The sequence below is a fragment of the Trachypithecus francoisi genome, unplaced genomic scaffold (genome assembly GCF_009764315.1).
Source record: "Trachypithecus francoisi isolate TF-2019V2 unplaced genomic scaffold, Tfra_2.0 Lachesis_group8, whole genome shotgun sequence".
Classification (NCBI taxonomy): domain Eukaryota; kingdom Metazoa; phylum Chordata; class Mammalia; order Primates; family Cercopithecidae; genus Trachypithecus; species Trachypithecus francoisi.
Window position 1 is genome coordinate 62,847,578 of NW_022681473.1, and position 26,697 is coordinate 62,874,274.

General features: G+C 47.1%; 2 protein-coding genes and 1 long non-coding RNA gene across 5 annotated transcripts in view; 2 read left to right on the forward strand and 1 right to left on the reverse strand.

Annotated features, from left to right (window-relative positions):
* Window positions 1-2,929: 2,929 nt before the first annotated feature.
* Window positions 2,930-26,697, reverse strand: part of LOC117079811 — a 35,711-nt gene continuing 11,943 nt past the window's right edge. For both annotated transcript variants that reach the window (XR_004435623.1, XR_004435624.1), the window contains exons 2-5: window positions 19,067-19,263; window positions 4,294-4,390; window positions 3,364-3,526; window positions 2,930-3,016 (exon numbers count right to left, since the gene is read on the reverse strand). This is a non-coding gene — a long non-coding RNA (uncharacterized LOC117079811). The remainder of the gene's footprint in view (window positions 3,017-3,363; window positions 3,527-4,293; window positions 4,391-19,066; window positions 19,264-26,697) is intronic.
* Window positions 21,555-25,822, forward strand: LOC117079809 (folate receptor gamma). 2 transcript variants are annotated; one of them, XM_033203877.1, is made up of 5 exons: window positions 21,555-21,691; window positions 21,870-22,043; window positions 24,896-25,084; window positions 25,282-25,417; window positions 25,523-25,822. In XM_033203877.1, the coding sequence occupies exons 2-5, from the start codon at window positions 21,876-21,878 to the stop codon at window positions 25,765-25,767; spliced, it is 738 nt and encodes a 245-aa protein (XP_033059768.1). In that variant the 5' UTR covers window positions 21,555-21,691; window positions 21,870-21,875; the 3' UTR covers window positions 25,768-25,822. The 2 variants fall into 2 exon arrangements, with proteins under 2 accessions (XP_033059768.1, XP_033059769.1); XM_033203878.1 differs by having other exon boundaries at window positions 21,676-21,691; window positions 21,876-22,043.
* The window catches only part of FOLR2 (folate receptor beta), a 91,321-nt gene continuing 86,229 nt past the window's right edge, over window positions 21,606-26,697 (forward strand). The window contains exon 1 of the mRNA XM_033203871.1: window positions 21,606-21,691. The gene's annotated coding sequence lies outside the window, so the exon portion shown is untranslated. The remainder of the gene's footprint in view (window positions 21,692-26,697) is intronic.

Genomic DNA, 26,697 nt, shown 5'->3' on the forward strand with positions numbered 1-26,697 from the left:
TTGCATGTGTCAGAATTTTCTTCCTTTTTAAGGCTGAGTAATAGTCATTTGTACATATCACATGTTGCATATCCATTCATCTTTTGATAGACATTTGGATTGTTTCCACTTTTTGGTTATTGCAAATAGTACTGCTATAAAAATGGTTGAACAAATACCACTTATTTTAACTATACATCTAATTGTGTGCTTATTCGTTTAAGTTGTGCCTGTCTTCCTCACCTCTGGGTGTCACAAGTGTTCACCAGCTATCCTCAGTACTCAGCACAGTAACTGGGCATCAGTAGATATTCATCAAGTATCTGTTGAATGAATGAGTGAGACACCAAAATGTATCTACTGTACATATATGGTGTCTGTAGTGTGCAGGGAAGAGCAGAAGACTTGAATCTGGGGCCCAGCTCATTGATTCCTCATTGCATGCTCTGACCTTGATCAAGGCCCTTCACCTTTGTAAACCAAAGAGTATCTGAGACAAGTCTCAATCAATTTAGGAAGTTTGTTTTGCCAGGGCTAAGCATGCACCCATGACACAGCCTCAGGGGGTCCTGACAACATATGCCTAAGGTGGTTGAGGCACAGCTTGGTTTTATATATTTTAAGGAGACATGAGACATCAATCAATATATGTAAGGTATACATTGGTTCAGTCTGGAAAAGTGGAACAACTTGAAGTGGGGTGGGGGTCTTCCTAGTCATAGGTAGTTAAGAGACAACCATTTGCATTCTGTTGAGTTTCTGATTAGCCTTTCCAAAGGAAGCAATCAGATATGATATGCTTTTATCTCAGTGAGCAGAGGGATGACTTTGAGTTCTGTCTGTTCTGTGTCCACAAATTATGAGGAACGTATGTAGTTTTTCTTCTTTTTAATCTTAGTAGCTATCTTTTCTTGGAATAGAATGTGAGGCAGGTTTGCCCTAAGCAGTTCCCAGCTTGACTATTCCCTTAGTAATTGACTTGGTCTTAGTAATTGACTTTTCCCATAGTAATTGACTTGCCCTTAGTAATTTTGGGGCCCTAAGATTTATTTTCCTTTTACACCTTCAAACCTCAGTTTCCCCATGTGTAATGTAGGGGCACTGTCAGCCCCACAGGGTTCTTGTCAGGGTCAAATGAAACAATACGTGTGATGGGGTTCAGCTTCTGACCCAAGGAACTTCTCAGTGACCTAAGCTAGAGGCCTTGATCTAAGTACCGAGGGAGAGAGGAGGCTCCAACTAGGGGAGCTGACTGACTGGATTTGAATCCAGCCCAAGGTCTATTACCCATCCTCTGAGGACCTTGGCTGTGTATTCATTTCCTATAGCTGCTGTAACAAATTACTACAAACTTGTTGGGTTAAACCACACAGATTTGTTCTCTTTCATTTCTGGAGGTCAGAAGCCATAAATCAAAGTGTCAGCAGGACTACATTCCTTGTGGAAGCTTCCAAGAACAATCAGTTTCCTTGCCTTTTCCAGCTTCCAGAAGCTTCCTACATGCCTGGTGGTCCCCCTTCCTTGCATCCCTCTAACCTCTTGCTTCCACCTTTATGTGTCCTACTACTCTCTCTGAGCTGCTGCCTCCCTCGCATAAGGATTACATCAAGCGCATTCAGAAAATCCAGGATCATCTCCCCATCTCAAGACCCATTTCTTTTTTTTTTTTTTTTTGAGGCGGAGTCTTGCTCTGTCTCCCGGACTGGAGTGCAGTGGCTGGATCTCAGCTCACTGCAAGCTCCGCCTCCTGGGTTTACGCCATTCTTCTGCCTCAGCCTCCCGAGTAGCTGGGACTACAGGCGCCCGCCACCTCGCCCAGCTAGTTTTTGTATTTTCAGTAGAGACGGGGTTTCACCGTGTTAGCCAGGATGGTCTCGATCTCGACCTCGTGATCCGCCCGTCTCGGCCTCCCAAAGTGCTGGGATTACAGGCTTGAGCCACCGCGCCCGGCCAAGACCCATTTCTTAATCACATTTGTAAAGTCCCTTTTGCCGTATAAAGTAACATTTGGACATTCCAGATATTAGGACATGGACACAGGTACCATCTCTCTCCCATGTGGGCCTCAGTTTGCACTTTAGGAAAGTAAAGAGCATTGGTCATGCCCTGTCCTCCCTGTCATCCTTGCTCTGTGGAGTTCTCCCTGAGGCAGGAATATTGGGTGGAGGCCAGAGGGTTGGGTCCTACCTGCCTGACTACTCTAGCACCCAAATTCTCACAATCTTGTCACCAGCAGTTATAGCCCCAGGGCCTGGCTGTCCCCCAACCTGTGTTCCAGCACTCCACCGTTCCCTTCCATTTCCTGGGTGCTTCTGATGCAGGACTTTTTCTGGGACGCTTTGCCGGACTCACAAGAGGGGTGCCCTGTTTATTCGGTCTGCCATGCTCAATCCCTTGCAGGAGGGAGCACATGAGTGAGTGAGTGCAGGATCTGGTTGGCTGTTCCAGGTGCTGACAGCAGCAAGCTCCATGCAGGGCCCTCAGCCAGTCCAGGTGCGAGTGAGCAAGGGCAGGATCCAGCTGGCTGCTCTGGGCACTGGCAGGAGAAATCTCCATATGGGGCCTGTGGCAGTGCCCAGGTGGGGGTGCCCATGACCCTGAAACCCCAGGGAGGGTATTACAGTGCTCTCCTAGTTCTGCTGTCCATGGACGGTGGTGTGTTCACAGCTCAGTTGGCCCCTTGCCTTGTTGCATGGGGTGGTTGCCCTCTGCCAGCAAGGGCAAAGAGCCAGTGTGACAGCCTTTCTGGGTACCCACACTTGGTGGGTCCAGAGCCCTTGGCCAGTGTCCAAGAAGAATGAGGTTGTGCAGACAATTGAAGGTTGATGAAGGCGGAGACTTTTATTAAGCGATCAAAACATCTCTTAGTGGAAAGGGGAACTGGAGAGGAAACAGGAAGGGCCAGTTATCTTTTATCTTTCCCCGAAGTCAGGCTGTCTCTTCTGTAGTCCAGCCATCTCTTCCATGAAGTCTGGTTGTCTCCTCAAAGTCTTCTCAAAGTCCGGCCATCTTCCCCTCTACTGACTGAGTCTGGGGCCTTTATATGCACAGGATGGAGAGTGCATGCTGATTGGTTTGTGGGTATGCAAAACAGGTTAAAGTGAAGACACCACTCAAAGATGGGCACGACAGTGTAGAAAACCAATTAGGAAAAGGTAAGTATTTGTAAAATAGCTGAAGGGTGGGGATCAATCAGAGGAAAGGACAACAAGTGGGAAGACAAGTTTTCAATCTGGTCTGAGGATTTAGCTTGTAGCTTGGCTTTCAGGCTTTAAACTGGCTTTGGCTTGAAGGTGGGATTTCACCAGGGACCAGTCCCTATTTGTCTAGGCATTTGGCTGCCTCCTGTCCCTCTCATTTCCCCCTCTGAAGAGGTACAACTACCTGTCGTTAGAATAGAGACAATCAACTGCTTCCTGCTGACAGGGGGTGCTGTTTTGGGCAAACAGCAATCAGAGCTCCCTCAGGGGCCTATCTAAGGGTCCTAGGTTAAAGGGAGCCATCATTCAAGGCTCTGGTTACTTGACTGTTCAGAGTTTGATGGCCTCTAAGTGAGAAGAAACAATTTGGGTTATTAGATGACATGTATCAAAATGGAACAACAAGGGGGTAAGGACAGCTCAAAAATCCCAAGGCTGCTGACATGCCCAGATAACTGGTGGCTATAGTTATACCTGCTAAGATTTGGGTGCATGGGGCTTGGCTTTGGTTTGCTCCCTTGGTTTCATTTTCCCAAGAAAACCTCCAGATTATGGGCACCACATCCTATTTACTCCTATCACCTGGCAGGATTTGCAGGATAATTGCCCAGAACTAGAATATTTATTCATATTTTTACATTACCCATCCCTTCTGTTTCTTCTGAGCCACAATCAGAGATCACTAGTTGGTTCACAGGAATAAGGAGGATTAGTCTAAAATGTAGGCAAAAGCTTAGAAACAACTGACACTAGAATTTAATGACAAGTGTATGATAAATTTTGAAACATAATATTTTTTCTCTCTCCAGTCATCATTTCTATTAAAAATAAATCACGATAGGACTGAGTTGCTTGCAAAATAAACTTTGGTCTTATACTTGGCCTAGTCTTTTGCATAAAGTGCAGCAAGAATAATTATGTTCACATAGGCTTTTAAAATGGGCTTTGATGGAACTCTGTTTCACAAGGAATCTCAAGTAGGACCTTTTAAAGCTGAGCTCAGCCATGGGTTTGTACCCTCAAATACCTATGAGTTGGGTAAATTCTTCTTTTCTCGAGGTCCCCAGATAACATAGGACTCCTGGCCCTTTAGAAAATGATATTCTTTACTCACCACAGGTTAGGAATCCTGTCCAGGGACTGTGTAGACAAGGTATGAAGCCAGTTTTCCCAAGAGGATTTTATTGGCTCTGCAAGTCAAGCTTGATTCCCTAAAGGAAAGCACACCATTCCAGTCAAATCCTTGGTAACATAACCAGTTTCTCCAGTTGCATCCTGCTGCAAAAGAAAATGGATTCTTATTGCACTGATGCAAATAACTGTATTCTGTAAGTTAAGAATATTCACAAATAGTTTCCAAATTCTAGATAAACCAGGCAGAGAGAAATATGCTCCAAATTTTGTTCACAGGAGTATATCTTACTCAATTGTTAAAAGCTGTAGATAGCTCAAAAGAAGTTTCCTTGATTCTGGAAAAAACAAAACAAGGATCAGCAATTTTTAAGCAAAAAGTTAAAAAGGATTACTTCAGTTTTCTATTAGTTCAGTTTATTCACTTAACTCTTGTCCTGCTTGATATTCGTGGGCATTTCATCTCTTTATGACTCCTGTATGCTTTTCCTCTGTTCCAATGTCACCATCTCCAAAGTCATCAGAAACCTGCATTTGAGGGCACCTTTCAAAGTCCAATAGCTGACCACAAATCATCTTTTGAAAAGGGTCAGGCCGGGCGCGGTGGCTCAAGCCTGTAATCCCAGCACTTTGGGAGGCCGAGACGGGCGGATCACGAGGTCAGGAGATCGAGACCATCCTGGCTAACATGGTGAAACCCCGTCTCTACTAAAAATACAAAAAACTAGCCGGGCGACGTGGCGGGCGCCTGTAGTCCCAGCTACTCGGGAGGCTGAGGCAGGAGAATGGCGTGAACCCGGGAGGCGGAGCTTGCAGTGAGCCGAGATCCGGCCCCTGCACTCCAGCCTGGGCAGCAGAGCGAGACTCCGTCTCAAAAAAAGAAAAAAAAAAAAAAAAAAGAAAAGGGTCAAAACAAAATAACAATTGTCTGTGAATAACAAAATATCCTTGGGTAGTTGCACTCAAAAACATGATTGACAAAGAAAGTTGGTTTTTCTCTGTGGTTTATAATAACTTAACGCAATAACCTTAATTATGACTGATAGCATATACTCAGACATTTGAGTTTTAGAAGTCCCAAACAATTAGGCCAGGCACCATGGCTCATGCCTGTAATTCCAGCACTGTGGGAGGCCAAGGCAGGTGGATCATGAGGCCAAGAGATCTAGATAATACTGGCCAACATGGTGAAACCCTGTTTCTACTAAAAATACAAAAATTAGCTGGGCATGGTAGCACATGCCTGTAGTCCTAGCTACTCAGGAGGCTGAGGGAGGAGAATCACTTGAACGCTGGAGGTGGAGATTGCAGTGAGCCAAGATCATGCTACTGCACTCTAACCTGATGACAGACTGAGACTCCATCTCAAATAAATAAATAAATAAATCCCATACAATTTTGGAACATATATTAATATTATTCACTAAAATATACACTGAAGAAGGTCATACATTATTTTTATTTTGGCAATCCCATGTAACTAAATGTGTTAAATAATCCTGTTTACCTCTCTTTTGGATGCTCCGGGGCCTTCAGTAGCATCCAAAAGTTAGGGATTAGAAAAGACAACCTTGAACCTGAAGTTTGATTTTGGGAAGTCTGTCGAACATATTAAAGATTTAAAACACTTAATATTTTGAAATAGAACTCCAGATTACCATGTTATTTATTTTAGCCAAAATGATGACTCAAAAATTTTAAAACAAGGCAAAAACCTTTCATTATCCTTTACTATTACATGAAAATCTTCAAGAAAGTCAAATTTCACCATTGCATGTAAATCTATTTTCAGTAGTCTCAATTACATGTTGTAATGGTAACTCTTAGCAATTTTTAATTTTAATGTAAAACCTGGTAAGTTATTTTAATTATGTACTAGGTACAGATAAAGTGTGACTCTTTCCAGCATAGTTAAGGGTGTGGTGAATTCCATATGTCCCCAGACCTTACCAAATTGTAAAGCAGGCAGGTCAAACAGTTCTCAAAAGCCAAAGAAGCAGTTTATAACCTTATAACATTTAGCAAACCTAGTATCTGACCCGCATGTGTTAGACCGCATATTTTCATTTTGATGACATTTGTATTTTACCAATTATCTTCAAAATTGTTTTTCTTTCTCAAAGATTAAAGTCACATGAACTAAAAGGCAATACAGCTTTTGTTTTTCCTTCAAAAAATGTTTGATCTAAGCACTTATTTTCTTTAAGCGAATTAGAACTCTTTTTTTATATAAGCATCACACATAAATAACACATATGTGATTACACAGACAGACAGAAGTTTCAGTAGTTGTAAGATTTTTAATTTGCCAATCTCCTAATTGGATTATTGGCCTCAGGATGGAGTACTTCAAGAAGCAGGGCTAGGAAAGCATGCAGTTTCCAGGGCCTAATAAGCATAGCTGGAAGACAAAAACAGAGTTTGAAAAGGATCTATCTGCTTTTAATTCGTGGGGTTCTGTAAGAAAAACAGAGTTGTTTTTTCTTTTTTTCCAAAATGGGATCTGTGGCAACTTCTCTGTTTTTCCCAAGGAGTCTCATGCTCTCAGAAGTTATCTTAAGGCCTCTCACGCATGCATTAAGAGTGACAAGACAAATTGGAGAAAAATAATTCAGTTGACTGAGAAAAAATTGTTTTTCAGAAAAACAAGATCCACGAAGAGAAAAACACAAAGGTCTTTTAAATATACCTATAGCTTGGATATCCACTTTTAATTAAGCTGGACACTCTTTAAGATAACCCTTTTAAATCCCTTAGTACCCAACTTTAGCCATGTCAAGCCACCAATATTTCTGGCTTTTGAACTTTACCATTTCTTTTAACATTTTGCACAGGGAGAGAGAGGCCAGAGGTCTGACTGGCAGAAAACTTTTACCCTTCTGTCCGCATGTCAGGCCTCTGGGTTCCCTTCCCCCAAGCTCAGTTTTTTTGTTTGTTTGTTTGTTTTTGAGACGGAGTTTCACTCTTGCCACCCAGGCTAGAGTGCAATGGCGTGATCTCAGCTCACTGCAACCTCGCCTCCCGGGTTCAAGCAATTCTCCTGCCTCAGCTTCCTGAGTAGCTGGGATTACAGGCACATGCCACCATGCCTGACAAATTTTTTTTTTTTTTTTTTGAGACAGAGTTTCGCTCTTGTTGCCCAGGCTGGAGCGCAATGGTACAATCTCAGCTCACTACCACCTCCCCCTCCCAGGTTCAAGTGGTTCTCCTGCCTCAGTCTCCTAAGTAGCTGAGATTGCAGGCATGCACCATCACATGCAGCTAATTTTGTATTTTTAGTAGAGATGGGGTTTATCCATGTTGGTCAGGCTGGTCTCAAACTCCCGACCTCAGGTGATCCACCCGCCTCGGCCTCCCAAAGTGCTGGGATTACAGGTGTCTGAGCCACCGCACCTGCCTAATTTTTGTATTTTTAGTAGAGACGGGGTTTCACCACATTGGCCAGGCTGGTCTCAAACTTCTAACCTCAGGTAATCTGCCCTTATTGGCCTCCCAAAGTGCTGGGATTACAGGCGTGAGCCACCGCACTCAGCGCCCCCTGCCCCAAGCTCAGTTTTCAGTTAAGCAGTTTAAGGTTTGAGAAATTAACTTTTCCCAGTCTGGGGGATGCATCTGAGGGGAGTGTCCTGTGTCATGGGGACATGATTACCTGTCTGCAAAGAGAGGACAGAGGAGAAAAAAGGAAAACGAAGGCATTTTTTTTTTTTTTCAAAGAAGACCCAGTGATTCAGGAGGCATTTGAGAGAAGTACAGACTGAAGATGATTGGTTACCCATCTGGAAAGAGGGGAACAAGGCAGCTCTTAGTTCCTTTCTCTTCCCAGCAAATACCCGGGGTACATTAGGAAGACAAAGAAGAGGTGTCCCTCTTGTTAGTTTTTTTTTGGGGGGGGTGGGGATACACAGTCTCACTCTGTTGCCCAGGCTGGAGCACAATGTCATGATCTTGGCTCACTGCAACCTCCACCTCCTGAGTTTGAGTGATTCCCCAGCCTCAGCTTTCCCGTTAGCTGAGATTACAGGTACATGCCACCATACCTGGCTAATTTTTGTATTTTTAATAGAGACAGGATTTAGCCATGTTGGCGAGGCTGGTCTTGAACTCCTCACCTCAAGTGATCCACTTGCCTCAGCCTCCCAAAGTGCTGGGATTACAGGTGTAAGCCACCACGCCTGGCCACCCCTTCTTTCTTCCATCCTTATATCCCCGAGTCCAGGTGACCTTGGCAGGGTGCCACCCATGGGTGTGAATGTGGCTTTTACCCATGTTGACAGGTGGCCTAGGGGGTGGGAATTATCCACACTCACCCACGTGCTGCTTGTCCCCCTGCTGTCATAACCTTTGAATTCCCCAGACCTCATTTATGCCATGAGTACTAGCATGACCTCTATCCATGAAATAGGGGCTTGGCTTACTCAGCAGGAATTAATCATGCTCACCTGCACTGTACCCTTTAACTTCCATTGTTGTCTGCCTCTGGATCCCTCAGATCCAGTTTTTCTTTCTTTTTTTTTTTTTAGACGGAGTCTTGCTCTGTTGCCCAGGCTGGAGTGCAGTGGCACGATCTCGGCTCACTGCAAGCTCTGCCGCCGGGTTCACGCCATTCTCCTGCCTCAGCCTCCCGAGTAGCTGGGACTACAGGCACCCGTCACCGCGCCCGGCTAATTTTTTGTATTTTTATAGAGACGGGGTTTCATCGCGTTAACCAGGATGGTCTTGATCTCCTGACCTTGTGATCCGCCCGCCTTGGCCTCCCAGAGTGCTGGGATTACAGTCGTGAGCCACCGCACCCGGCCAGTTTTTCTTTCTAAGGCTTCATACTGAAGCTTGGAATTGAGTTTGGGACAAAAAAGTGTCTCGAGAGTGCATGGATTCATGTAAATTAAGTCCCAGATGACCCTTGCCAAATTTGCAGCCAGAAGCTGGTGGGTCACTCCCCCATTGCTTCCCTATCATAAGCAGACTACTAAGGTAGGCGAAAAAAACTTCTCACATAGAAAAGCTCCCTATACTTGCAGGGCTATGTGAAATCCTGACATGGTGGAGAAAAGAGTGGGGGGTGGAAACAGCCTAAGTATCATAGTGTGGGGAGGTGCCTGGGGGTAAAAAAGCCTCCTGCTTTGTGCACATGGGTCCCTTCAACTGGGAAAAGACTGTTAATCACTGTACCTTCCTTGCTTCTAAGAACAGACAGAAATCGCATTTTTCCAAATTGCATAGCTGATGGCTGGGCCAGATGCTCGTTCTACCTAGTAATACCTCTGCAGTTTGCAGCAATACCCTTAACATTATAAAAGAAGAGACAGAAGCCATTTCAAAACGTGAAAGAAGGAAGGAAGAGTTGCATAGAAAAGTCTATGGGTCTTGGCCGATGTTCTAACAGGCGGTTGGGGACCAAGCCAAGTCTAGGGGCCTTATGGCAACGCCAGGGAGTGCCCTCAGCCAGATGACTTCAGTTGCCCCAGGATCTTATTCCAGTCCTACGTGACAGCTAGTCCTCTGTGAAGGGAAACAGGCCAACATTCCTTTCACCTAAAAGAGAGAGAAGGATGGCAGAGCCACATCCGGCCCTCTGTAACTGTACCATGCATTCTCAACTGACCACCCCCAGGTTGGGTGCTTCATCTGCCTTCAGAGGAAAGTCTGAGGACATTAAGTCTTGGAAAAGAAGTGATGAGTCAGATCTGCTTCTACTCACCCTTCTGACAAATTCCAGATGAGCCCTTGATGATGCAGGATTTTTTTCTTCACCCCTTCGCCAGACTCGTGACAGGGGTGCCCTGTTTATTTGCTCTGCTGCGCTGAACCCCTTGTGGGAAGGAGCATGTGAGTGAGAAAGTGCGGGATCTGGCTGGCAGCTACAGGTGCCAGAAGGAGCAAGCTCTGTGCAGGGCCCACAGCAGTGCCCAGGTGGGAGACACAAAACCGGGTGCTACAATGCTCTCCTAGCGATGGCAGTGGTGGGCCGTCCAAAGCGGCAGTTGCCATGGCACTGGCTGTGGTGGGGTGTGGGTGTGGGCCGTGGGTCTTTGGGTGTGGATGCCAAGGCAAATGGTCCCCAGGGCCTGCTGCCCTGGGATCCTGCCCCAGGGAGCCACTGCAGTGGAGCCACTGTGGCAGATTGAACCACCCGCCAGTGGGGGAATGGCACAGTTGGGTACAGAGGGGCCCTGAGGCAGAGCTGAGCCCAGAGTGGTGGTGTGCTTGCACACCGAGCACAGGAGTTGGGCCCCAAATGCAGCGTCGTAGTCGGGCTTCAGAGGCCTGGGGCAGGAAGTGGGAATGTCGCCTGCCTCCCAGACCCAGACAGTGATGTGGCCATCATGCCCACCCTGCAAACGGCACCAGATTCCTGTGCCAGGTTCCCGTGCCTCGGTGGGAGACTCAGCGTGGGGCGGCCCAAGGCTGCATCCCCAGGATCCACCCAGTGTCAAGGTGACTGCCAAGCCTGTGGCTCCCGGTGACCAGGTCCAGGGCCTGCAATCTTCTCCCAGAGGTGCACCCCTGGCAGGGTCTCAAGCCAGGTGAGGGGGAGTCCTGGGCTGCCCCAGAGCCCCAGAGAACTTGGACCAATGTCACCCCTACCCTGGATGCTGGCCTGGGCTGGGTAAGGGCCTGCAGCACCCCCATGCCCCAGACTGCAAGGAGGCAGCAGGAGTGGCTATGGGAGCAGCAGTAGTGGCGGTGGGTCCCCTGTGTCCCATGTCCCTATGGCAGCCGACTGTGCTGCCCCCCCACCCAGCCAGGCCAGACCCGTGCCCAGGCCCGGAGCCTCTGCTGCAGCTTCAACCTCGCTCCCTGCTGTGTCCTGGGAGCCAATGAGCATCCAGCCAAAGGTGCGGCTGGGACTCACAGGACCAGTCCTAGAAGCATCAGGTTCATTTGTGCAGAGTTGGCTGTGGCCACCATGCCACCTGCTCCTTACCTGCCACCACTGTGGGGGGACACAGAGAAGGGGCATGACCAGGGATGTGCATTCTGCAGAGCTGTGGACAGGTGGAAGCCATGCCTCTCCTGAGTTGGCAGGACAGGAGTTCCCCAGGGACAGTTGCAGCCACCCAAGTCTTGGCTGTGGGCCCAGACCTCCTGTTAACTCTTGGGGGTCCAGGAGGGTCCCCAGACCCAGTCATGGCAGGCTCAGGGGTGTCTGCCTCCACTGCCTGGCCTCTCCCTGCTCCCGATGCCCACTCTGATCTCAGGGCAGGGTTGGGGCTGAGCCTATTGCAGTCTGGCTAGGTGTGCACAGGCTCAGGGCATCACTGATGCACCAGCCCCCTGCTGCCTCAGCGCTCCCGCTCCGGACTTTGGGTGCCAACAAGTGTGGGAAGGAGGCTGAAATGAGGCGGGGGACAGCTCGCTGCTGGCCTGTGGTCACCCTTGGCATGAGTGGCCTGGGTGCCATGAGTGGTGGTAAGAGGCAGACAGGCTCCTGGGCAGGAAAGGACTGGTGCCCATTGAAGCTCTACCTTCAGGCCAGGGAGGACCTGAAGCCTGGGGGCTGGGCTGCCAGTCCCAAGGACTGGAGTCAGCGGGAACTTGTGGTGCCTTTTCCAGGCCTGCCCATGGACAAATCAGCACTCACTTCCTCTCCTCTGAGGCCCATAAAAGCCCTGAGTTTAGCCAAAGCAGAGCAGAGGTTGGAGAGATCATGGGATGACCAGCTGCAGAGAGGAGCTACCCTCTCTGCTGAGAGCTGGGAAGATGATGGGATGAGCAGCAGCAGAGAGGAACTATCCTCTCTGCTAAGAGCTAAACACTGGATGGAATGATTGGCCTAGAGAGGAGCTACCCATTGGGGTCTCCTCTGAGCTGTTCTTTTTTTTTTTTTTTTGAGACGGAGTCTTGCTTGCTCTTTTGCTGAGGCTGGAGTGCAGTGGCGTGATCTCGGCTCACTGCAAGCTCCACCTCCTGGGATCACGCCATTCTCCTGCCTCAGCCTCCCAAATAGCTGGGACCACAGGTGCCCGCTACCATGCCTGGCTAATTTTTTTGTATTTTTTTAGTAGAGACGGGGTTTCACTGTGTTAGCCAGGACGGTGTCGATCTCCTCTCCTGGTGACCCACCCGCCTCGCCTCGGATTACAGGCATGAGCCACAGCACCTGGCGCCTCTGAGCTGTTCTAACACTCAATAAAGCTCCTTTTTATTTTGCTTACCCTTCACTTGTCTGCATACCTCATTCCTCGTGGATGCAGGACAAGAACTTGAGTAAAGGCACCACTGGCCACAGAGGTTTCCGGCCAGAAAAGCAATACCCCAAAGATCCCATGACACTAGTTCCATCATCCAAGGACAGTGGTATATTAGCAGCTCAGTTGGCCCCTGGCGGCAGCACCCAGGTGAGGGTGCCTGTGACCCCAAAGCCCCAGAGTGAGTTTTACAGTGATTTCTTAGTTCCAGTGTCCATAAATGGTGGTGCGTTAGCAGCTCAGTTGGACCCTTGCCTCATTGCATGGAGTGGTTGCCCTCTGCCAGCAAGGGCAAAGGGCCAGTGTAACAGCTTTTCTGGGGACCTGCACTTGGTGGATCCAAAGCCCTTGCCTGGCATCCAAAAAGAATGAGGTCACGTGGACAATTGAAGGATGGTGAAGGCAGGGAATTTTATTAAGAGATGAAAATGGCTCTCAGAGGAGGGGGGAGCTGGAGAGGGGATGGGAAGGGCCAGTCATCTTCCCCTGAAGTCAGGCCATCTCTTCCACAGTCTGACAGTCTCTTCCCCAAAGTCTACTCATCTCCTCAAAGTACGGCTGTCTTCCCCTTTACTGACTGAGTCTGGGGTCTTTACAGGCACAGGATGGGGAGTGTGTGCTCATTGGTTTGTGAATATGCAAAATAGGTTAAAGCAAAGACATCACTCAAAGGTGGGCACAACAGTGTACAAAACCAATTAGGGAAGGGTAGGTATATGAAAAATAGATGAAGGGTGGGGATCAATCAGAGGAAAGCACACCAAATGGGAAGACAACTTTTCCATCTGGTCTGAGGATTTAACTTGTAGCTTGGCTTTCGGGCTTTAAACTGGCTTTGCCTTGGAGTTACAGTTTCACCAGGTACCCACCTAGGCATCTGGCTGCCTCCTGTCGCTATCACTACCAGGCAGTCTGGCCTCCTCTCCTCCTTTCTTGACTACCAGCTTTTCACAGAAAAACACCCTTTATTACTAAACTGCAAACATTTACTGTCTTACCCTATCTCTACTTCCGCCACTCCTACCTTGTACTCTAGAAACATTGATTCCTCTTCCTCCCACCCTCCACATCCAATCCATCACTTGCAGCCTTTTAGGGAAGTCATACATCATTTTACACTTCAGGTGAGGAAATGGAGTCTCCTATGTTTCTTCTTCATTCCAGTTCCCTGTTCCCCTCTGCCATTGTCCCATCTGCTTTCAGCTTCTAGGGCCAAGTCAGTTTCACCAAGATTCACTGAGTCCAGACTGGAGCAGCCTCAAAGAAATAAAAATCAGGGGTGGCCTCCAGAGATCATCCTAGCCCCTACCACCACCTCACCTTTCACTTGGCATTTTCCTACTCAGACAACAAATATTTACTGACTGCCGCTATGTGCCAGGGCACTGTTCTAAGTGCTTAGGATAAAGCCATGAACAAAATGGACATGAATCGCTGCTCTCATGACATTGACAATGTAGTTGGGGGAGACAGGGAGACAGTCACATAAATAGGTAGTAATATCGGTTGTTCATAAATGAGGTGAGAAGAATAAAACCAGGGAAGAGAAGGGAGCAAGCAGGGGCGAGGTAGACCCAATATTCAAGAGAAGGTGGTCAGAAAAAGCCTCGGTAATAAAAAGACCTCTGAAGAAATTCCTAAAGAAGTGAGGGAGGGAGCCAAGTGGAAAAGGGAATGAAGATTTGGGGCTACAATCTCAGCATCTGCCACCCAGATTTCTGATGTCCCAGACTCCTGCAGCAGCACTAGCCCCACGGCTTCTCCATCTCAGAAAATGACACCAACATCTCCCCAGTTCACAAGCCAGAAACCCACTTATTTCTGTTCCCTACCTCTCCCACCACATCCAAGAAGTCTCTAAGCCCTGGAGATGTGATTTACTAAGTGTCTCATGAATCCACTCTTTCCCTTAATTCTACAATTCTTTCCCCTTCTCACTCCATCCCTATTCCACTCTCAGCCTTCCTCATCTCAGTAAATAGCCAAGCACTCCCCTCTAATTGCTCAGACCAACACACTCTGGAGTCATCCTAATTCCTTCCTTTCTCTCATGTCCCCCATCCAGTCCATCAGCAAATTCCATCAAAGCATGCTTCAAAAGACATGAGATTATTCCTCCCTTTTCACCATGTCCACTGCCGCCACTTAGCCCTGATTCAAGTCATGGTTGCATTGAGGCTGGGCCATTCACATAGACATCTGTGTCAATTGTCTGCTTTCCCTTATCTCTAGAGTCAGATCAGATGCTGAACTGGAAAGAGTAAATAAAGTTTCCATTTTATTCAGAGTAAAATCCCCAGTCTTTGCTGAGTCTGAACCTTGGGGCCCTGCAGATCTGGCCTGGACCCCACACCTGCCTCTCCCAGCTCACTGCTGGCCACACTGGTCTCCTCCTTGCTGTTTGCTCCTGAAATGCACTGAGTACATTTTTGCCTCAGGGCCTTTGGACCTACTGGTCCCTCTGTCTGGAGCACTCCTTCCTCCAGGTTCACATGACTCCCTTCTTACCTCATTATGGTATCAGCCCAAGCATCACTTCCTAGATCTTTCCTGTAGAAGATAGCCCCTCCTTCCTCACTCTCTGTCCACTTAGCCTGCTTCAGTTTTCTTCAGAGCACACCCTTTTTATACATTTGTTTTCTGTTGTCTCTCCCTAACAATCTCCCACCCCCAAACTAGAATGTCAGCTCCCTGACAGTAGGGACTTTTTCTTGGTCACTTCTGTAGCTCTAGAACCCAGAACAGCCTAGCACGTGGTAGGTGCCCAATAACTAATTCTGAGCTTATTTTTTGAATGAATCCCCACTTCTACCCTCCTGGTCGAAGGCACCATCATCTCAGGCCTGGACTTGTGAAACAGCTTTCTAGCTAGTCTACCTTGCCCAATTCCAGCCTATACATAATCCCATCTGAACACACCAAGACTGCCAATTGAACTGTGACATTCCCCTGCTTAAAACTCTTTCACTGTGTCCAGTTGTAGAAACAACATTTTGTTTATCCATTTATCCATCGGTGGACACTTGGGTTGCTTTCAACCTTTGGCTATCATGAATAATGCTGCTGTGAATATGACTGCACAGATAGCTGTTTGCATCCCTGCTTTCAATTCTTTTGGGTGTATGCCCACAAGAGGAATTGCTGGATCATATGGTAATTCTATATTTAATTTTTTTTTCACAGCATCTGGACTATTTTACATTCCCCCTCCACTAGATATGTTCTTATATACAAAGGTGGACGATTATACAAGGACATTCCCTGCAGCATTGACTATAACAGTGAAATACAAGAAGCCACTTAAATTCAATAGAATAATGAAATAGAATCATATAGATCTATGTACACAGATAAGGGACCATCTATACAGTACATTCTGTTAAATAAAGCAAGCAAAGTGAGCTGGGCACAGTGGCTCATGCCTGTAATTCTAGCACTTTGGGAAGCTGAGGTGGGAGGATCACTTGAGCCCAAGACGTCAAGGCTGCTATGACCTATGATTATGCCACTGCACTCCAGCCTGGGTGGCAGAGAGAGACCCTGTCAAAAAGAAAAAGAAAAAACAAAATAAATCAAAGTGCAAGGGAATTAGGGGGTATTCTTATTCCTGAGGACTGGTGCCATGGCATCCAGAGAAAGAACACTGGTGGGGATACTGATGAAAAAGAATAAAGTTTGTAGATTAGTTAAAAGTATTCCCTCAATGTCAGTTTCCTGATTTTTTAAGTAATTGGGCTTTGGTTATGTCAGATGCCAACATCTGGGGAAACTGGATGAAAACATATGGGAAACCTCTTTACTACTTTTGCAATTTTTCTGTTAAGCCTAAAATTATTTCCAAACACTAAGTTAAAAAAAATCAAATAAACTTGGTGGCTTAAAACAATACCAATTAGGCTGGATGCAGTGGCTCATGCCTGTAATCCTAGCAATTTGGGAGGCCGAAGCGGGCAGAAAACCTGAGGTTGGGAGTTCGAGACCAGCCTGGCCAACATGGTGAATCCCCATCTCTACTAAAAATACAGAAATTAGCCAGGCATGGTGGCACGTGCCTGTAATCCCAGCTACCTGGGAGGCTGAGGCAAAAGAATCACTGGAACCCGGAAGGCGGAGGCTGCAGTGAGTGAGATCATGCCACTGCACTCCAACCTGTGGGACAGAGCAAGACTCTGTCTCAAAACCAAACCAAACAAAACAAAATAAAACAAAACAAAAACACAATACTTATTTAATTATACTTCAAGATTTTGTGAGTCAGGAATTTGGGCAAGACTCAAGATTGGCCCATCTTGGCCAGGCATGGTGGCTCACTCCTGTAGTCCCAGTATTTTGGGAGGCCTAGGTTGGAGGATTGTTTGAGCCCAAGAGTTGGAGACCAGCCCGGGCAACACAGCAAAACCTCCTCTCTACAAAAATACAAAAACTAGCTGGGTGTGGTGGTGCGTGCCTGTAGTCCCAGATACTCAGGGAGGTTGAGGCTGCAGTGAGCCATGATAGTGCCAATGCACTCCAGCTGGGGTGAAAGAGTGAGACCCTGTCTCCAAAAAATAAAAAATAAGGTAAAATAAAGATTGGCCCATCTACCCTCAACAGTTGCCTGGACTCCCTGGGGGCTCCATGCACCTAGATGCTGGACTCAGATAACCATCTGATCTTTGATGTAGTGAACAGGCACTTTGTTTTTGCTATCATCTTTGGTACCTGAGATAGAAAGCCTTAAAGAGAGGCCATGCCCATGATTAAGTTTCAGGTCAAAACAAGCAAAAAGCCAACAGCTATAGTTGTAGGTGTAGCAAATCAGTGTGCCTTTTATGTAGAGGCTACTGAAAACCAGGCATTCATTAAGGGTATTCTGGTCACTTGGATGAAGGTTGGCCTTGGCATTCACCAGAATCTTTAGTAGAGTCTTTAGCACCATTGGCAAGTCAACCAGATCTGGCCTTGGCCATGATAGTAGAGTCTGGGATTGGAAGGCATGAATTTTATGAAGTCTATAGTATCAGAAATTCATTGGTTGAGGACATACCTCTTTCTTTTTGGACCCTGCGGGTGTAGTGGGTTAGGTCCTAATGCTACTGATACGTGTGCAGAGTGGGGATTAATATGACTGTCGTTGACAGAATAATTATGAAGTGCAAAGACCTCAGATCTGTGATCAGCTTCCATAGAAGTATTTGCTCAGAAGCTTCTCAGAAACATTCTCATGATTGAAGAAGCCTTGAAGAGCCAGTATTTCTGTCTATGAAATCTTCTGTTTACTGTATTATAAGGACCCATCAGAAAGTAACTGAGGTAGTGTTGATTTCCTGAGCAGTTATTCAGTCCACTGTCTCAAGTCCATCATGTAGAATGTTCACAGAGGGTAAAGTAGGTTTAACTATTATAACTACTCACTTTTATAATTGATTTCATTTAAAGATTAATGTGATTAGTACTCTGTTTTTCCTGGCAGTTTTGTTGTAGTAAGAGTAACTGCTGTGTGGCTAAACTAAGGTTATAAGCCAAATTGTTTCCTCAGAGTTTAAGAAACACACTACTAACTCTCATGGGTTTACTAGTTGTCTGTTGCTGCATAACAAATCATTCCATAATTTTGTGGTGTATTGCTGCAGGCAACGTTAAACTAAGTGGATGAAAATATGAAAAGGATATTCACATAGTCTCAGGGTGTCTCCCTACAAGGTAGGATTACTAACAAATGGAAACTAATAATTATATGGTCAGGAAATCTCTTTAACTCAATAATTACCAGCAATAAGATGTAGCAGCTCTCATCATGTACCCCTTGATATGATGCACGGACAAAAGCACCTCTCCTCTCTAATTTTCTTGCCAAAATGCATAATCTCAAGCTAATTACAAGAAAATGCAGACAAACCCAAATTGAGGGACATTCTGCAAAATAACTGACCAGTAATTCTCTAAAAGTGTCAAGGTCATAAAAGACAAAGACAGACATTGAGGAACTGTCACAAATTGGAGGAGACTGAGGGGACATGACAACTAAATGCAACCTGGAATCATGGACTGAATCCTGGGTCAGAGAAAGGACATTGGTGGGGAAACTGGTGTAAAGGGCATAAAGCTTGTAGATTAGTTAACAGTATTGCCTCAATATTAATTTCCTAATTTTTTAAGTAACTGGGCTTTGGTTACATAAGATGTCAACATTTGGGGAAGTTGCATGAAAACATACGGGAAATCTTTTGATGATTTTTTGCAGTTTTTCTGCAAATCTAAAATTATTTCAAAACAAAAAGTTTAAAAAATCAAATACACATAGTTGCTTGAAACAATAACTATTTTATTATATTCCAAGATGTTGTGAGTCAGGAATTTGGGCAAAACTCAGTCGGGCAATTCTTCTGCAAAGACCCCCGCAACACATTCAAAGTCACCGGCAGAGGTTGTTGGGGGAGGGCATTGAAAAGAAGGGAAAAGTCACAGGTGGGTGCAATGGAGGGAGGGCAGAGGGCTGCTGATTATGGTGCAGGACTCATCCGTGATGGAGCCCTGGGGAGGCAGGGGCTTCATAACTAGACACTGGTCTTGTCACCTCAGACTCACCTGTAGCAGGAATAGATACTGAGGCCAGACTGAAAACACAGGCTCTGCCTCAGGAGAGGCTTTCTACTAGCTGAGTAAATGATGACAGTATTGGAGATGTCCCCAACATCATAATGGGAAAACATCACTTCACACTACATAAGCAAAACACAGGAGCAGTGCCGGTCATCTTCCCAGGCTAGTAGCAATTCTACTGCCTGCAAGAGTGTTGGAGAAATACAAACCAAAGATTAGGCACTTTTATCTTGAAAACATGAAGTTCTCTTTTCTTTCTTTCCTTCCTTCCTTCCTTCCTTCCTTCCTTCCTTCCTTCCCTCTCTCTCTCTTTCTTTCTTTCTTTCTTTCTCTCTTCTTTTTTTTTTTGTTTGTTTGAGACAGTTTATCACTCTGATATCCGGACTGGAGTGCAGTGGTGCCATCACGGCTCACTGCAGCCTCAACCTCCAGGGCTCAAGCAATCCTCCCAGCGCACCCTCCCAAATGGCTGAAACTACAGGTTTGCACTACCACACCTGGCTAATTTTTGTATTTTTGTGTGCAGATGAGGTCTCCCTATGTTGCCCAGGTGGTCTCAAACTCCTGGGATCAAGCGATCCATCCACCTCGGCCTCCCGAAACACTGGGATTACAGGCATAAGCCACCACACCCAGCCAGCTAACTTTTTTTATATTGGCTAATGAAAGAGTTTTGAGTTGGGACCCTATGAGGCATAAAGAAATAACTTTAGTTATGTTATCAGATGTACAGTAATACTCAAGTGTGCAATTGTGGATAACTTGAGTTCATGAAGTTTTTGTTTTTTTGTCAAAAGAAGAATAAATTTGTAGTGAAACTACCCAAAAAAGCAAAGTACAGAACAGTATGCTACCATTTGTGCACAGAAATGGGATACATGTGGTGTAACTGCATCGAATTTACTGGACGTATGTCCAGGGACCAGAACCCTTGGTGGCTTCATGTTCATACTTTTGCAAGCACATGAATAGCATCCTTAACTTAAATGTACCGTTGTACACATTCTAGTGTTATCAAAATTTACACAAATATTATCAAGTCAGAGAAGTCATTATGTGTCTTAGTATTTTCACTTCATATTTGGTATATTTATGTATGTATACACACATACCTATATATATTTAAATAAGATTTATATTCACATAGTCCAAAAATCAAAACAATGTGGAAAGGTTTACAGAGAAAAGTTTCATGCCTAATCCTGTTCTCTTCTGCCAGGTGACCACATTATTAATTTCTTTTCACACCTTGCCACAGAATTTTCACCTGCAAACACAGATATTCTTTTTTTTTAATGACAGAGTCATGTTCTGTTATCCAGGCTGGAGTGCAGTGGTATGATCTTGGCTCACTGCAAACTCCTCCCAGGTTCAAGTGATTCTCCTGTCTCAGCCTCCGGAGTAGCTGGAATTAGAGGCGTGTAACACCACACTCAGCTAATTTTTGTATTTTTAGTAGAGATGGGGTTTTACCATATTGACCAGGCTGATGTCGAACTCCTGACCTCAAATGATCCACCTGCTCCTTGCAGTGAGCGGAGATCACACCACTGCACTCCAGCCTGGGCAACAGAGTGAGACTCTGTCTCAAAAAAAAAAAAAAGATCCACCTGCCTCGGGCCCCCAAAGTGCCGGGATTACAGGCGTGAGTCACCATACTCGGTCAACACAGACATTCTTACTGCTTTTTTACACAGAATTTTTTTTTTTTCATAGCATTTTTCTGCACCTTTCTTTTTCCACTTAACAATGCGCTTGGAGATTTTTCCATATTTGTACTTCAGGAGCTTCCTCTTTCTTTGTTACCACATTAAATTCCACGGGGTAGATGTACCATAATTTAACTGGGTCCTTATTGAAAGACAATTAAGCTGTCTCCTAGACAAAGCCTTGTGCACCTTCCCTAACACAGGGTCTAACCATGCAGGCAGGATGGGGTTATAAAGTAGGTGGGGAGGTGGGAGAGACTACACCTTCCCAGGTGGGCTGAGAACAGAGGTAAGGCCCTGCAGCAGGACAGAGGGAAAAGTGGGGATGAGAGATGGGAGGCCAGATAGCACCTCCCCATCTCCTGGGAGGCTGGGCTCTCTGCTGTCTTTGCCTCCACTGACCAACCACTAGCTGTTCTTGCTCAGCCCCCTCCTCCATTTGTCACTGACCTGTTGGCCTCCCCCAACCTCTGAGCCTGCTTCTGCCTGGGTAATTTCCCAAGACCCAGGAGGGGTGAGTGGTGAGGTGCGATTGCCCCCATCCCCTTGCCTCCCACAGCATCTGCTCTGGGACCATGAACAATAGCTGACAGCTCCATGGCCTTTGCTGTCCCCATCTCAGCTTCCCTGGGCATCTAAACCTCAGCTGCCCTGGGGTAAGAGGACGGGCTGAGGAAGCAGAAGCCTGAGGCTGTCTAGGGTCTCACTTCTGCATCAGCAGGCCACCGCCTGTGGTTCCTCCTTGTGCAAATTTGAGAGGAATTGCATAAAACACTGGAGAAATCCAAGAGGGGAAGTCCATAAGGGTGGTGGCTCCCTAAGTGATCACAGAGCAAGCTGGTGCCAGAACCTGGACCTAGAGTGCTGTTGGTGGGAAGCAGGAGGAGGGTCTTGCCTCCAGGTCAGGGAAGGGCTCCCTCTCACCTCTACACGCAGCGCATGTCTTGGCTCAGCTGCCCTGTGGGGGATGCAGGGTGGGGAGGGTAGAGATCTGGGCCTGGGAAGGGGACAGTACAGACTCTCGTGGCTGCTGCCCCTCCCTCAGGCCTTGTCCACCTCTGACTGTGGCTCTCTGGCAGGAATAGATGGACATGGCCTGGCAGATGATGCAGCTGCTGTTTCTGGCTTTGGTGACCGCTGCGGGGTGTGTGCAGCCCAGGAATGCACGGGCCAGGACGGACCTGCTCAACGTCTGCATGAACGCCAAGCACCACAAGGCACAGCCCAGTCCCGAGGACGAACTGTATGGCCAGGTGAGGGCAGCCTGGTGGAGGACAGCATGCACACAGGTCAGAGAGTGACAACATGAGCAATGGCAGGTCCAGTGTCGTCAGAACCCAGGGTGCCGCTGCCGACAAGGAAGGGGAGGGGCGGCCGGGGCCCCCATGCCACAGGTGAGGCCACTGAGGCAGCTCAGGGAATATGAGCTCCAATTTGAACTCTAGGCTCAGGAGAGTGCCTGTATTTCATTATTCTGGTCTCCTGGCCTGCTCCCTACAAGGGTTCACATTCCCAGAGGGCTGGGAATGTGCGCAGGGAGGGACTGTGGCAGGGACACAATCTGTGGGTTAAAGCGAAGAGAGGACAGTCCGGAAGCCCCATGACATCCGAGTCATTCCCAACATTCCATTTGCTTATTTTTAAATCGGGGTTAAAAAAAAAAGCCAAATACATAACATACATTTTCCATTTGAGCCATTTTTAACTGTATGGTTCAGTGGTATTAAGTATGCTCATGTGGTTGGGCAACCGTCACCACCATCTATCTCCTGACCTCTTTCATCCACCAAAACTGAAACAGAAACTCTGTGCCCACCACTTCATTTGCTTTTCAGAACATTCTAGGGTACATCCTCCTTGCCAGGAAATGGTGTGGATGTAGACCTTTGAGAGAGACAGATGACTATCATTCTCAGGACCATGAGCTATATGAGAGTGATAATATTTGTTGAGCCCCTACTATAGCAAGGGAGTTCTTCTCATTGTACTCAGTAACTCTTTTGGAGGCAGCAACCCTTGACCCTGACAAGGAAGACCCATCTCTGCCAAACTCCAAGACCCATGATGTGCAAGGGTCTTGCAGGAAGACCAGGAGTTGGGACATCCAAGGAAAAGCAAGTGTGAAGTCAGGCCGACGGGAAAGCATGTTCTGTGTCAGCCGGCACTGGGCGTGGGCCAGGGTGTGGGAGATGGGTAGATGTGGCTCGACTCCCAAGAATTTCCTTACTGTTTCTCCTGGGTGCTTAGACCTGTCACGCCTCTGCCATCACTTGACCTTAGGTGCGAGGGTTCATCCCAGAAAATTTAAGCAATTGATTCATGATTTCCCAGGTTTTCTGAGTCCTGACCTAGAGTGATTTCCAAAGAGAAACCACCATTTCTGCTTATCTTACTTGCCTTGTATTTACCTTTCTAGGATTGTCTTTTCCACATTTAGTCAAATCTAGATTCAGACCCACGTGCAGGCTATAGCTCCTTCATTCCCTACCACTCTCAGGATCTATCTAGAGTCTCCCCACCTGGACCTCCAGACCCTGGGAGAGTCAGACCAGCCCCTTGACCTCCACCCACCACACAACCTGGGCCAGGTTCTTCTCCTCCCTGTCCTCAGTCAAAAAAAAAATTTTTTTTTTTTTTGAGATGGAGTTTCACTGTTGTTGCCCAGGCTGGAGTGCAATGGCATGATCTCGGCTCACTGCAACCTCTGCCTCCTGGGTTCAAGTGATTCTCCTGCCTCTGCCTCCCGAGTAGCTGGAATTACAGACGACTGCTACTGTGCCCAGCTAATTTTTTGGGTATTTTTAGTAAAGACAGGGCTTCTCTATGTTGGTCAGGCTGGTCTCAAACTCCTAACCTCAGGTGATCTGCCCGCCTCCTTAAATCTTAACTTCACTGTTTACCATGGGTGTAACTTACTTAAACTCTGTAAAAATGGGGGTAAGGATTCATACTGGGTTGTTGAGAGGATAAAGCGCAAAAGCCTTGGGGACTTTGCACCTACGGTGTTCTATGCCCGAGTGTTCTTTGTCTCCCTTCTATATACAGCCCACCCACCCACTAAAACCATACCCTCCCTGAGGGTAGAGATGTTACTGGTTTTCTTCACTGTGGTGTTCCTAGGACCTAGTACAGTGCCTGATGTATAATAAGCACTCAGTTAATATTGGCTGGATGCAAAATGAATAATATAAATAAGCTGAATAACATGAAATAGACCGGACGCAGTGGCTCATGCCTGTAATCCCAGCACTTTGGGAGGCCAAGGCGGGCGGATCACCTGAAGTCAGGCGTTCAAGACCAACCTGGCAAACATGGTGAAACCCCATGTCTACTAAAAATACAAAATTAGCTGGGCATGGTGGTGCGTGCCTGTAATCCCAGCTACTTGGGAGGCTGAGGCAGGAGAATTGCTTGAACCCGGGAGGTGGAAGTTGCAGTGAGCCAAGATCATGCCACTGCACTCCAGCCTGGGCAACAAGAGCGAAACTCTGTCTCAAAAAAAGTTAGTTTAATAACATGAAATAACTTTTTAAACCGTTAAGAGCTGTACTACTAATAATTACTCTTCCAGACAGTGGCTCCACCTCATCTCCTATATCCCCTGTATTACCCTCTCTTAAAAGCCAAAGTTAAGTAGGCATGGTGGCTCACGCCTATAATCTTAGTATTTTTGGAAGCTGACATGAGCCAAGGAGTTTGAGACCAGCCTAGGCAACATGGTGACACCCCACCTCTACAAAAATATTTTATATTAGCCAGGCATAGTGGCATGTGCCTGAATCCTAGCTCATCGGGAGGCTGAGGTGGGAGGATTATTTGAGCCCAGGATGTTGAGGCTGCAGTGAGCTATGATCACACCACTGCACTCCAGCCTGGTCAACAGAACAAGATCCTGTCTCGAATAAATAAATAAATGAATAAATAGAGGGAAAAGCACCAATACTGTAACTGCCTCTGTCCAGAGGTGGGAGCTCCTCAAGGGCCCTCTTCAAGGGCCCTCCCCAGGAAGTGTTCCTCTGGATGACCTACCTGGGGCAGAGGAGCCAGAATATGGAGGAGACGGCTGTGGTGGGGAGAGATTTAGTCCTGTGTCTTCCCTACCCAGTGCAGTCCCTGGAAGAAGAATGCCTGCTGCACAGCCAACACCAGCCAGGAGCTGCACAAGGACATCTCCCGCCTGTACAACTTTAACTGGGACCACTGCGGCAAGATGCAGCCCGCCTGCAAGCGCCATTTTATCCAGGATGCCTGTCTCTATGAGTGCTCCCCCAACCTGGGGCCCTGGATCTGGCAGGTATGCGTGCCATTCCCACAAACATGAACCTCAGCAGAGAGCAGAGCCTGCCAGCCACTTGCAGGGAGGGCTTGGTCCAGGAATTCGGATCTGAGGGTAGTGGACTCACTGCTCCCTCCCACAGCTCTGGTCCCCTTTGAGGATAAAGCTGCTGAGATATGTGGCTGACAGGAGCGTTCCGTCTCCTCCCCACTCAGGTCAACCAGAGCTGGCGCAAAGAGCGCATCCTGAATGTGCCCCTGTGCAAAGAGGACTGTGAGCACTGGTGGGAGGACTGTCGCACCTCCTACACCTGCAAAAGCAACTGGCACAAAGGCTGGAACTGGAGCTCAGGTGAGGGCCGGGAGGAGATGAGATGAGGAGTGGGAGTGGGGCTTTAGGGTTGGGAGGGGTGCAGTCTGGCCCAGAAGCTCGGGGTCTTATGTTCTCCTCCCTCAGGGATTAATGAGTGTCCGGCCGGGGCCCTCTGCCGCACCTTTGAGTCCTACTTCCCCACTCCAGCCACCCTTTGTGAAGGCCTCTGGAGCCACTCCTTCAAGGTCAGTAACTACAGTGGAGGGAGCGGCCGCTGCATCCAGATGTGGTTTGACTCAGCCCAGGGCAACGCCAATGAGGAGGTGGCCAAGTTCTATGCTGCAACCATGAATGCTGGGGCCCCATCCCATGGGATTATTGGTTCTTGATCCGAGAAGGGTCCTCTGGGGTACTTCCGACAATCTATTCTACTAGACAAATCCACATGGGTCTTGTGTCTTGTAATCTGGGGATGAGTGGGTTGGAGGGACACATTGCTTCATCTTTTCCATTGACAGGCCCCAAATCGGGCTGGAACTAGCCTGATGTTCACTGGGAAGCAGGGTGTGGAGGTTGAGCTAGAATCCAGTTATCTGATCCCTTAGTCTGGGTCTCTTATCCCTGCACTGGCTTCCCCCTCACGCCAAGCTCATCCCACCTGCACTACACATGGAGAAAGACACAGATGGAGGGAAGAAGGTCAGAGTTAGCTGATGAGTTATTGGATTCAAGTTGGGAAGAGAGTTTCTTTTCCCTTCTCTCACTAGATACAGGCTGGATGGAGATATTGGTGGGGAGGAGGATCTCAGTGATGAACATTTGCCTTGTTTCTATCTATTTATTTCTTTACTTATTTGAGACAGGAATCTTGCTGTGTTGCCTAGGCTGGTCTTGAACTCCTGGGCCCAGACAATACTCCTTCCTTGGCCTTCCAGAGTGCTGGGATTACAGGCATGAGTCACTGTGCCTGATCTGCTTTTTTAAAAAACAATGACAACTAATGTTGCAATTAACAATCTTTTACTTAGTGGAATGTTACATTTAAATTCCAGAAAAGATTATTGGGTCAAGAGTACATATAATTTTGAGAGTTACAACTTTATGGAGGTTGTATCAATGTGGCTCCCCCACCAGCAAAGTATGAGAGTGCCTCTTTCTCCACTGGGTGTGATGGCTCATGCCTGTGATCTCAGCACTTTGAGATGCTGAGGCAGGAGAATCTCGAACCCAGGAGTTCAAGATCAGCCTGGGCAACATGGTGAAACCCCATTTCCACAAAAAAGCTAAAAAAATCAGCTGGGCATGGTGGTGTGCACCTG